The 12,919-nt window shown below is 47.8% G+C and overlaps 1 protein-coding gene across 2 annotated transcripts in view; it reads left to right on the top strand.

Annotated features, from left to right (window-relative positions):
* The window catches only part of LOC103734272 (ubiquitin-conjugating enzyme E2 E2), a 315,167-nt gene extending 305,114 nt beyond the window's left edge, over positions 1-10,053 (top strand). Inside the window, exon 6 of one of the 2 annotated variants that reach the window (XM_008833155.3) lies at positions 9,231-10,053. In XM_008833155.3, the coding sequence (XP_008831377.1) occupies positions 9,231-9,328 (98 nt within the window). In that variant the 3' untranslated portion in view covers positions 9,329-10,053. The remainder of the gene's footprint in view (positions 1-9,230) is intronic. The other variant, XM_029563532.1, reaches the window with a different exon arrangement.
* The last annotated feature ends 2,866 nt before the right edge of the window (positions 10,054-12,919 follow it).

Raw genomic sequence — 12,919 nt, 5'->3', positions numbered from 1 at the left:
CAGCAGTGCTCTGGTAAATACTCAGCGACCGAGCCTGTGTGTATGTGTAAGTCTGTTGCGTATTCTTTAAAGAATGTGGAGCCCATGATCAAATAAGCAGTCACACGCCAGATGATTCTTCTAGGACGCCCTGGCTGGCTTTTCCTTCACTTTTGTCTGTATCCACCCTGTGGTTGACAATGAACACAGTTCTCATATGAATGCTGGGTGATGCCTTTATTTAAGAAATGAGACAGAGGTGGGGCTAAGAAGAGTGTTGGAACCCGACCTGGAGCACCGCACCTTCTGTGTTGAGATGCAGGCCCCTCTTACCCAGGATGCTGTCTGATTCTGCACTTAGCTGCATTCCAAAACCACTAAAACTCCAAAAGCAAACAGTTAAGTTTTAAATTACATGCAAGGTGAGAGCTTGTGAAGTACTCCTGCTCAGCACCCCGTTCAGCATTCAGCACCCCAAGCAGCCCACACATGCACACACACACACACACACACACACACACACAGAGCACAGCACAGCACAGCACAGCACAGCCGTGCAGGAACACACTCACTCCTAGTCAGAGCGTGGCCTCCCCTGCAGTCGGATCCACTGCTGTGCTGCAGGGTGTGCTCACTCAGGTCCTCAGGTGTGCTCAAGTTGACCTTACTCTCTGATAGATAAAAAGTAGCCAGAGAACGAACAGGTAGAGTTGATGGGGGAAAAAGCACCAGGACACAGATAAAACTCCAGCGGAATAGTTTATTAGCAAAGGAACACATGGGACAGATTCCCTTCTGGGCAGGAAAAATGTCTACCCCGGGTCATGTGCTGGGGTCTTTTTAAGGGGGAAGGCTTCTGCTTTCTGCAGAAGGTGGGAAGATATAGTATTTTGTAAAGCTGGGAGGGGGTGGAGAGCAGGACTGTTAAAACCTGTCCTCTTTAGAGATCAAAGGGGAAGCCTGCTGTGTTGTCCAAACAGTGGAGAAAAGTGCTTCTCTTGGCTTCAAAGACCATGGTGCTTATCAGCTGGGTTCCCTTTTCCCAGGGGCTTGTGAGGCCCTGTTGGTGAGGGGGCAGGGCTATCTGAGCCTTAACACTCTCCTTAGCAACAGCTATGTCTAAAGAATGAGAATCCTGGTGCCCAGGACAGCATCCTCCAAGGTTTCTGCTTCACGTCCTGTCTTCAGTGCCTCAGTGACAGTGACCTGAAAGTGTGGGTCAGGTGAACCCTGTCCTAAGTTGCTTTGGGCCTGAGAATTTTGTCACAGTGGCAGAAAAGCGAACTAGAACGGGCCCTGGTTTGTAATATTTGCCAATTTGAAGCTACCAGCATGACCCTCGTTGAACACACAGTTTGGACAAGAAGTCCAGTGTCCTATTGGACATCCTTCCACCATGCCGTCTGTGTGGCGCAAAACAAGTCACATGACAGTGGCAGCAGAAGGCAGGGAGCCCATAGTGTTAGTGTGAGTTTACATAATTTGACTTTTAAGTATGGCTTTATTTAAATTCCTACAAATTTAAACGTTCTCTGATCAGGCGTGGTGGCACACGCCTTTAAGGAGGTAGAGGCACTCAGAGCTCAGTCAGATCCAGGCCAGCCTGATCTATATAGCAAGTTGCAGGCCAGTTGTGGCTACAGGGAAATCCTGTCTTAAAAAAACAACTTGTGTGGCAAAGAGCTCCAGCCCCACAGCATTCCCCTACCAAGCCTGGCACCCGAGTGTCCCCCACCCATAGGCGACTTCATAGAGAACATAGGCAAACCACCCAGGCTGCGTCAAGGGCACATCAGCAGGCCGCTGTCTGTACCGCCCACACCGCCTCACTCACACCCAGTTTCCTTCTTGCAGATTACCTCATCTTTAAAGGCATGCCTCAAGTGCTGCCCTCATCATGTGGGAAACCATCTTCCATTTTTGTGGGAGTGTGTATCTCAGTTTCTTTCTATTGCTGTGATTAAAAACACGGACCAAAACCAGCTTGGGGAGGAAAGGGTTTATTTAGCTTAGCTTACAGTCCTTCATCAAGAAAAACCAAGGCAGGAACTCAGGGCAGGAACCTGGAGGCAGGAGCTGGAGCACAGGCCATGGAGGAACGCTGCTTACTGGCTTGCTCCTCTGGCCCCTGCTCAGCCTGCTTTCTTATACAACACAGGCCCACCTGCCCAGGGGTGGCACCACCCACAGTGGGCTGGGCCCTCCCTCATCACTCATCAAGAAGATGCTCCTCAGACATGGCCACAGGCCGGTCCAATGGAAGAAATTCCTCAATTGAGGCTTCCTCTCCGAGGTGTGTCAAGTTGACAACCAGAGCAGGACAGGGCTCCCCCATAACACCTCACTCCCAAGATGGGAGCTCCATTCTCCCCCAGACCCCCTGCTTCTCCTTGCCCTGGTTCCATGAGGACTTCTGGAGCTGCTGGAGGCAGGGTATCTTCCTCCTAATTAGTCACAAGGGAATGGTCATTGTCTCTCAGGTGTGGAGTGCCTCTGTCAGGGTCCTCACCCACTGACTCTGGGGTAACAGCACATCTTGCAAGATCTGAGTGCTTTTTATTAGTATTCTCAACTTTAATTTTGGTATTAAATAACTACCGTTTGATCAAGATCACTTTCTCCCTGGTAGGGTGTGGGTCTCAACTCCCTTTTACCCAGGGAAACTGGCCCTGTGGTAAAGCTTGGTCCTTGGCCCACAGCTCCATGCGGAGGTGGTGGAACGTTTAGAAAGTGCGGCCCAGTTGGAGGAAGTATGTCATTGGGGACAGATCCTTGAAGGCTCCATAGGGACCCTGGCCCCTTCCTCCATTTCTTTCTGGCTGCCATGAGTTAGTTGAACCACCTCCTCTTTCTTCCCCCACCATGTACTGAGTCAACCACAGGCCCAAGGCAACAGCGTGAAGCAACCCAGGACTAAAGCCTCCCAAACCAGGAGCCACAATAAACTTTTCTTCCTTATTCCTTGTTTTTCTCAGGGATTTTTGTTACAGCAATGGAAAGCCAACAATCTACTTAAATCACTCTAAGTCGAACATAGATGCACATAAAATACATCTTTTCAAGACAATCTTTTATTGAGTTAGACCTACAATGTGTAGTACTGAGTTAGACCTACAATGTGTAGTACTGAGTTAGACCTATAATGTGTAGTGTCCCCACATTGCAACATACAAAACCCCAGCTTCATCTGCTAGCAGCACCTTGACCTTTAGTTTAACTAGTAGATCTGAAGAAATACCAGGTTCTCAAACCTTACTTTTGCAGGTAGACAGGAACCCTGCTTTCCTGGGTGAAAGAACTTGAATTGCTTCAAATCTTAATCTCAGCAAGATTCTCCACAAGAAAAGTTTCAAGAAGGAAAGGGAGGGTGTGTGGTGGACTTACCCTACCAGATACCCAAACCTACGACGGAGATTAGAAACACAGGGTGAATAAAACAGAACCATTTGGGGCTGAGGGACAGCCCGGTGCTGTGAATGTTGGCCTAGCTTGTGTAAGGCTGGGGGCAGGGGGATTGAACAAAGATCGTCAAGGTGCCTTAGTGTGCGTAAAAGCACTCGCCACCTGAGGAACTGGGTTCAGTCCCCACAACTCGTGGTGAATGGGAGAACAGACTCTTGCAAGTTGTCCTGATTTACATGCACGCAATGAATAAATAAATACTATTAAAAATTTTTTGAAGTGATGGCTCAGTGCTTAAGAGCACTGGCTGCTCTTACAGAGGACCCAGGTTCAGTTCCCAGCCCCTGCATGGCAGCCCAAAACCATCTGTAACTCCAGTTCAGGGGATCCACTGCCTTCCTCTGACCTCCGTGGTGCACTCTGTGGTGACCTCCTTCCGACACGGGCTCACTTACACACATAAAATTTTTGAAGAAATAGCAAATGCAAACCAAACAGCAGTTTGGTGTCTGATGGAGACAGCCTTTGTAAGTATGACATCACACCAGAAACTTTAAAGAAAGACTGACTGCTTTCAGCACTTAAAAACTTCAGACGTATACATAGCAAGAGGCATCATAACTGGGTTAAAGGATGAGTTACACCCAGGGAAACTATTTCTCCACACATCACAGATGAGCTGCTTTATCTTTAGAGATAGAGTGGGGTTTATTTTGGTTGAACAGTCTGTGCTAAAAATCAGTGAACAGCCTGAGGCAAAGTTAAATGTTCCCGTCAAATGAGCTTCTGTGATACCAGAATGAGTAGGAAATTTTGGGGGTTTGAGACTTCAGTGACATGGCAGCGTTATTATTAAAACTTCAGTATATGTTTTGGGTTGGGTTGAGGTTTTCTTGGTGTTTGTTTTTGCTTTTTTGTCATTGCAATGTAGCGGTATAATTTCTCCTACTGCCCGCCACGCCGCTGGGTGGCCCCTGTGCAGATTGAGTTTGTAAATAGATGCCGGTTTCCAGCTGCAGGGAACACAGATGTGGGGGTCGTGCAAGCCAGTATAGGTCACTATTGATGGAGATGTGCCGTCCAGTCACTGAGCCTCCTTTCTGCTCCCAAAGAGACAGCGAAGTGGAGATTTCTGGATTCCTTGGGGTTGGCTGTCGGTGACGACTGTCCATTGAGGCTATCGCACATACCGAAGCCATGCCCTGTGCTTAAAGAAAATGCTTCTTGGTTATTTAAGAGGCAGACCCGGGCTTTTTACCCTAATGCTTTAGTATACTTAACCTGCTTCTTCTGGTCACTGGAGGTGCCCCTCCCAGCCGGCAGCCACTTAGGGTTGGCAAGCTTCTGTAACAGTGTTAGAGTCCACAGTGGACACTAACAAGGCCTGTTTTGTTTTGTTTTTTCTAAGCTCAGGGCGGCGGCTCTTCCCAATTACAATGAGCACTCACGTGAATACATGTGCAGACAGTTCTAAGTCTGGGCTGGCATGTAGTGTGGGGGTAGAGCACTCACCGGCATGCACAGGGCCCTGGGTTCAATCCCCAGCACTACCAAAACTAAAAGAGAACAAAAGGAGTTACAAGCCCTCCCCTGTGGATTGTGTAGCTCACCTTTGTCTATAAAAGAATTTCCAGTCCCACGTTCCACGTAGAGTACTTCACCAAGAGTTAAAACCTAACCGCCAGGTGTTTGCACTGAGCCGGCATGGTGGTGGTCGGCTTCTTAGCTGTGGTGGTGACCATCGTGATCATGAATCTCCACAAGTTCAGCAGAGTCAAAACCGGCGCCGAGGGAGATGCTGGACTGTGGAGTCTTCAAAGACTCGAGCAGAGTTTGGCTAAAGCCTGAAGCCAAAGCTGAACGTCAGTCCTTCCCTTCGTATCCGTGCCCCTCGTGACAGTAAAGAGAGAGGAAGGATGCGGCTCGCGGCCGCAGCAGAAATGCAAATGGTGAGCAAACACCGAGGTGGGCGACCTCGGCTGGCGTCCCTCACACAACACAGCAAGGACAGGTGCTTGTTTCTGTTAGGTTGGCAAACAGCAAAACCAAAAATTAGTGCTATATTGGTGAGAGTGATCAAAAAGAGTAAATGTTCATCCTTTGACAGAGGGCAGTGTTTGCCAGAAGCTTAAGATGTAACCACCTGGCCTGGGGCAGTGTCTCCGAGCAGTCCTCCTTCCACAGGTCCGTACACGTGCTTCAGACTGGACTAGCTCTGTTTGTCTGTTTGTCTCTCTGTTTGTGTGTGTGTGTGTTTGGATGGTTGGTTTGGTTCGGTTTGGTTTGGGGTTTGCTTTCTGAGCCTGTAGCCCAGCTGACCTTGAATTCTCGCTCCTCCTGCCTCGGTCTCCCATGTGTGAGGCTCACAGACACCCTCCGTGCCTGGCTTGTCATGCTGATTCTAACGGCAAATGATCAGAAACAGATGTGATCATTGGGGAGAATAGAAAAATAAACACTACCAGTGGGCACTGTTGTGAAAGCCTGTCATTACTGAAAATAATGAACTTGATCTGTGTGTCCCATCCGAGAACGCAACTCCAGGACAGCACTACAGAGCAAAGGACGAGTAGGTCATGATTCCCATGGATTTCAGTGTAATAAATTAGAGGGAAGGTGTGGAAGCATTGGCAGGGGTGTCAAGGTCAAGATGGAAATTGGCCAGAAGGAAGTGTAACGTGTTTGAGTCCATGCTTCTTAACTGCTTGAATTTATGATGAGGGGTATCCAGTGCTTTCCTAATTTATGAAAGCTCTCAGTAAAATCAAACTAAGCTAGACCGAACCATGGAAAGTAAAGTTCTCTGAAAGATGCAGGAATGAGCCATTTCTCTTTTCCGTTAGTCCATCCACAGAAAGCCCACAGCGACTTGGTGAGTAGCTCGAAATAGAAACAATAATGTTGATCTTAGAGGTGAGGGAGCCAGTGGAGAGGCGGTAGATGGGGGCTGGGACGGATCCAGGAAGTAGTATTAGGAAACGGCAGTGAAATAATGAACAGTTGGCTAATAACACATAAATTTTTTAAATTTGTTTCACTTTTCTCATTTCATTCCTTTTTTTAAAAATATTTTATTTATTATTTTCATTTTCTGTGTGTGCGTGTATCGCCTGCATATAGGTAAGTGCACCCATGTCATGCAGTGCCCACGGAGGACGGAAGAGGCTGTTGGATCCCCTGAGACTGGAGTTACAGACAGTTGTTAGCTGCCACGTGGGTGCTGGGATCCAAAACTGGGTCTTCTGTAAGAGCAGCCAGTGTTCTTAACCACTGAGCCATCTCTCCAGCCCCTCATTCCTTCTTTTAATAAATGTAAGATTTGCAGAGCCAGTTAGATGACTCAGTGTGTACAAGCCTGATGGCTTGAGTGCCAACTCCAGAGCTCACAGGACGGTGGAAGGAGAAAACCAGCCTCCGTACATATGTACCGTGGCTCACACACTCATGTACACACGCCATCTACACATTTACACATAATAAAGTTAATTTTTTGAAAAGGTTTCATTTTTATTTATGTGCTCATAAGTGCAAATGCCGTCAGAGACCAGACAGGTGTCAGATCCCCTAGAGCTGGAGTTACTAGTGGTTGTCAGCCCTGGACATGGGTGCTGGGAACTGAACTCGGGTCCTCTGCAAGAGCAGCAAGCTCCCTTAACTGCTGGGCCAGATCTAGAGCCTCTGTTTTTTTTTAAACCATACATTATAAAACTGTGTTTTTAAGATTTACATAAATTTCCAGAGGTACACCCACAATAATGTTGTTTGCAGCATTGTTCATAGCACAAAGTTAGAAAGAACTCAAACATCTGTAAAAAGAAAACAAGTTTATTCAAGAAGATATTTTAAAGTACGTAGATCTGTAATTACTAATAAGTTATCCAGTGTGTGCTGATTTTTTTTTCTCTCAAAAGCAGACTAAATTAATCCTTTTTCACATTGTGTATGTGGAAAGACATGTAGACGCGACCATCAAAATGTTAGCAGCTAGTTTTCTGAGTGAGTTTGTAGGCATTCACTACCTTCTGCATTTCTGGTGTGATTCCCTAAATTATTTATTGTTTCGTAGTTAGCACATATAATTTTACTAGTAGAAAATAATTCTGTTTTTAAATTCAACCCTTTTTGAAATGGTAGAAGGACCTGAAAGAAATCGGAATGTGGTGTAAGCACGTGGATGTCCCTCGCAGCCCGTGCTGGGTTATCAGTGTTCTGACTTGTCTCTGAGATGTGACATTTGACGTACCTTCCTTCATCCTCCACACATCTTCCTCCACCTCCTGCAAGCTCACCGCAGCCCGCTTGTTCCCAGACACAGTGCACCTTTACCTTGTGAGGGCGCCAGCCAAGGTGTGGCTTTAATGTCACCATAAGCCACACTCGGCCCATCCATACGCTGGAAGGGACTGAACTGTCACTATTCGCCTGTTTCATGAAGCGCCTGTCTTGAGGGATGGAGTCTGTGGGAGGGCCCCTGCTCCCTCTTGGCTTTCCAGTCTAAACTGCCAGAAACTGTTGGTCTCAAGGGCCTCACTCTTGGACCTCCACACTCATTACTGGTCTGGGCCAGAAGACCACATTTTGAAGTGGCTTGTCCAGTCCACAGGAGGCGGGTGTCCGCACAGTGCTGCCGCATCAGCTGCTGACTCAGGGCTGGGCCGGGCTAAGTGGTGGGTTCAGGTTCTGGGTTTGGGTGCCGGTAAAGGAGAGTCCCAGAACAGGCCAAGGCAGTTCTGAGCAGATCCCTGAAGCTTGGCCTTTTGGGGATGTGAATGAGTGTAGGAAACCGGCTCCTTCCTGGAGTAGTTATGACTCGATTAACACAATTCCAAGAAAACTTGCAAGGACTTGTGGCTCTGGCTTCTGGAGACTAATACTCGGTTAGCTGAGCAGGTAGAATGGGATGTCCCTGTGAGTCTCTGAGAGGGATAACAGCATCTACTGGTTACAGCCCAAAGCCTCTTCCTCAAAGGCAGAGTTGGTGCAAAATAACCTCTGCTCTTCCCGTGTCCCCTTAGCTTTTGCCGTGACTTCCCTGTTAGCTCCATTCTGGGTGCCTAACCTTCGTTTTCAACACCAAACACAAGGGTTTAAAACCAAGAGAAAGAAGAGAGCTGAGGGCCGGGACACTATGGGCTCTCCAGAAAGCTCTTGAATTTCTTTGACCTTCTTTTTACTCAACACCAAGCCTCCTCCCACCCCTGCGCCCTGTGGTGAAGGGCAGACCCCGGCCCCAGGCCCTAGTCCACCCCTTGCTCCGCTTGGGCAGAAGTGGAGGTGACCTCCCTCCTCATGTGCCTTTCCTCCCATCCTTCCCCTCTGAGATCCGAGCACCGAGCCGTTCCGTTTCAGGATGTGGTAAATGGTGCTGACCATTAACCTTGCTGGCACTACTGGTGTTTGTCATCAGGAGCCTGTGTGGACTCTGAGGAGGAAGGAGGCCATCTCCTTCTGTTCTCTTTGAAGTCCGAGCAGCTGCTGCTTGGCCTGTTCGCTGAGCTTTGATGGTTCCCTGCGACTAGGTGAGGCGGTACCCTAGAGCCTGGGCCTTGGTAGTAACCCCAGGTTCAGATGCCCAGGCCCTGAGCCTCCTCCAGGACCCTGGCATCCACCACCCACCTGTGTTTTCTCCAAGCACACAACCAGAGATGTATGAGAAGTGTGCGGTGAGACAGGGAGAGGAAATGAGACATGTCGGGAAATAAGGCTGAGCTGTGGGTGGCACTTGGGCTGGAGGCCAGGAGAAGCTCAGAGCTAAGCAGCTCCGGCCATGACCTGGGGCCAGCTTTCGGGAATCCCTTCCCTGACAGAATGAGGTGCTGGACTCAGTCCTGGTTCTGCTTCCCTTGCAGCCGACCCTCTGGTGGGCAGCATTGCTACGCAGTACATGACCAACAGAGCCGAGCACGACCGGATGGCCAGACAGTGGACCAAGCGGTACGCCACCTAGGGTCTGCGCCTGTGCGAGCACACTCACCAAGTGCATCAGTAGCCGCCTGCCCCTCCGGACCTCCGTTCTGTCTCCTGTTTTTATTAAATTTTGAACTGTTCTGTGACGGTGTGTCATTTGTCCCCTCCCCCTTCCTGCCCCGCCCTCCACTTCTCTCTGGACACTTTTCTCCCTCCTTTTTGATTTCTGTTAACTTGAAAGATTTGGGTTGGTTTTTTTTTTTTTTTCCCACCCCAGTGTGGGTGGGAATTTTTGTTTTTGGTGCAAACAGTGTTGGATCTGTAACCGTAAGAACTTTCTCACAAAGCTGCGTATTACTGTGTGGGTTTGGGGTTTTTTGTTGTTGTTTGTTTTGAGTTTTTTTCTTTTATGTACTCTTCAAGAAAACACATTCAGAATTATATCTCGTTTCTACTTAAATGTAGTGCTTAGGGTTAATTTTTTTGTACTGAAGTCTCTACTGGTGGGTGCATGCTACTGGGAGCAAAGTTTTGTACAAAAGTTCCAATCAGAATCACTGTGCATTACTAAGACCCTGTTTATCACTAGCCTTCTGTCCCCCACGCAGAAGACTGTTGGATTGAACAAAATAATATGTATTTTGATTTACTTAAAGTGCTTGTAAATTTCTTAGGGATCTGCCACTTTTGACTGTGGATCAGTTCATGTACGCTTGTATTATTAAAGCACTCAATAAATCACTGTGGCTGATCAACGCATCTCTGCACCCAGCCTCCACGGTGTCCCAGTGGCTCTGCACCCAGCCTGCGCGGTGTCCCAGTGGCTCTGCACCCAGCCTGTGCGGTGTCCCAGTGGCTCTGCACCCAGCCTGTGCAGTGTCCCAATGGCTCTGCACCCAGCCTGCGCAGTGTCCCAGTGGCTCTGCACCCAGCCTGTGCGGTGTCCCAGTGGCTCTGCACCCAGCCTCCACGGTGTCCCAGTGGCTCTGCACCCAGCCTGCGCAGTGTCCCAGTGGCTCTGCACCCAGCCTGCGCGGTGTCCCAATGGCTCTGCACCCAGCCTGTGCGGTGTCCCAGTGGCTCTGCACCCAGCCTGTGCAGTGTCCCAGTGGCTCTGCACCCAGCCTGTGCGGTGTCCCAATGGCTCTGCACCCAGCCTGCACAGTGTCCCCAGTGGCCCTCGCAGGCCCACGTGCCAGGAGGCCTGCCTGGACGGATCACTACAGTTTCCCATGTTGGACCCCAGAGGTTGGTTGTGGTGGATTTGCTCATGAGCATGTGGCCTCTCCAGCCTCCAGGAGCAGGTGATTTTAAGTCCTGTCAAAGGTCAGTGTCATTTTACATGTTAGCTTCTTCTTATCCCTTCTGTTGGATATGCCTTTGCTCAACACTCTGAAAATCTCTTGCTCATGCATGTGCAATCTGGGCAGTCACTGTGCCCAAGCACCTGAAGTTGATTTCTCTCTTCTTCCTGAACTGGTTAGTACTTGTCCTGTAACCTGTTTTGGTCTGGGCTTTCCTCTCTGTGGGTGATGGTCACAGGGACAGGCCATCAAGACTCAAACCTCCGGCAGTGTCAGTGTACTGAAAGGAGGCAGAGGAAACAGTGGGCTGTGGCTTGCTGGCAGGCTCTTTAGGTGCTAACCCTACTGAAACTTCTGCTTTCTGCAAGGGGTCCAGGCCCCCAGTACAGTTTGGTCTCAGTTAAGTAACCATCAGCATCTTTACTGCCAAACTGTAGGATTTACAAATGTAAGTCATATGCCTCTGACTATTTCACCATTTTAAATATCTTTTTTAAAGATAGTTTTTGTTTTTGTTGTTTTTAAGTGATTAAAAGAAGTCCTAAAGAAAGTACAGTTAAATACTCAAGCTGCTGCTTTTAAAAACAAAGCACTCATGAATAATTTTTTAAGATTTATTTGATTTTTATTTATGTAGCACCGTGTGCATTCCATGTATAAATGCAGTGCTCACAAAGGCCAGAAGAGGGTGTCAGTCCCTGAAACTGGAATTACAGGTGGTTATTAGCTGCCGTGTGGGTACTGAGAATTGAACCCAGGTTCTCTGCAAGAACAGCCAGTGCTCTTAACCACTGAGCCATCTCTCCAGCCCCTTCTTTCCTCTTTTAAATAAAGATTTAGGCATGCCTTGTGTGAAAGCCTGTCCTGGTATTCTGGGGCTCTTATCTCCACTGAAACCAGTCAACACTCTAACTTCAGCAGAAAGACACACAGCCAGTAACAGATTCCTGTGAGCCCCTACCCCGCAGGCAGTGGCTGACATAGCTCATGGTCTCTGATCCAGACCAGAGCACAGGGCTGGACCTCCCTGTGGGCTCTTTCTTTAATATAATTAGATAATACAAGATTTTTTTTTCAGTTGCCAAGAATGTTTTATTGCCCTACAAACTTTCCACAAGTGTTTAGTCTTTAGAAAGGCACATGCACATCTTGAAATGTAAAAACCCTAAAAATTCCAAGTAGGATTTAAAATTCCTTAACCTAACACTCATGGAAGGCAGAGGCAGGTGGAGCTCTATGAGATGAGGTCTACATAGGGAGCTCCAGGCCAGCTGAGGCAACACGGAGACCCTGTCTCAAAAAGAAAAAAAGAAAAGAAAAGAAATCAATCCTAAACAATGAACCTCTGTAAAATTCATCTTACTGAATTTTCTTTTGTTTTTGACTGATGCTGCGGACCTGACTGTGCTGTGACTTGCACTGTTTGCCTTTTAAAATGTCAGCTCCATTGACATGTATTTCAATTAAGACATCAACTGTGTTGCATTCCATTTCCAGCACCCAAGTTGGGCAGCTCACAGGTGTCTGTAACTCCAACTCCAGAGGATCCAATGCCTTCATCTAGCCTTAACAAGTACCTGCACTCACATGCACAGGCACACACACACACACACACACACACACAAAATAGAAAACAAATCTTAAAAAGAACGGGGGTTGGAGAAATGGCTCAGCAGTTAAGGGCACTAGCTGCTCTTCCAGAGGACCTGGGTTTGAGTCCCAGCACCCACATGGCCCCTAACAACCATCTGTAACTCCAGTTCCAAGAAACACCTTCTTCTGACCTCCATGGGCATTGCACAACACGGATGCACTCATATACATTCAGGCAATACACTCATACACATAAAATAAAAATAATTTTTTTAAAAAGAATGTTATTTCACAGGCAGTGATCAGGGATCGCTCTAGTAGGAAATCCTGTCCCAAATCTATTAGCTTTCCTGGGAGCCCTTTGTAGGTTTTATACCAACCTGATAAGAAACTATAAAAACTTCTCTTTCATCTCTATGCCAAACACATCTATAGTGCTGTCAATATGCACAGGTGAGGGAGACCAGCAGACTCTTAGTAAAGCCCACTGAATCTAACTTACACCCACAAGGCAATCTGGTCACAACAGGCTCTACAACCCCAGTGAGTTCTCAAAACTGCTTGTAAATGGGTTTTAGTAGTTCAGCACCCAAAAAACTAGAGTTTTGCCAAACATTTACTAAGGCCATTATGTCCTTAAAACTGAAGGATGATTTTTGTACCTTAATTCCACTAACCACCAATTACAGCCAGTTATTTTGTAGATTTGTTAAAATCTCAGCAGATCCTCCATG

Source organism: Nannospalax galili, unplaced genomic scaffold (assembly GCF_000622305.1).
Source record: "Nannospalax galili isolate Female #2095 unplaced genomic scaffold, S.galili_v1.0 scaffold215, whole genome shotgun sequence".
Classification (NCBI taxonomy): Eukaryota; Metazoa; Chordata; class Mammalia; order Rodentia; family Spalacidae; genus Nannospalax; species Nannospalax galili.
The sequence above is the reverse complement of the archived record's forward strand: the minus strand, read 5'-3'. Positions and strand labels throughout refer to the sequence as shown.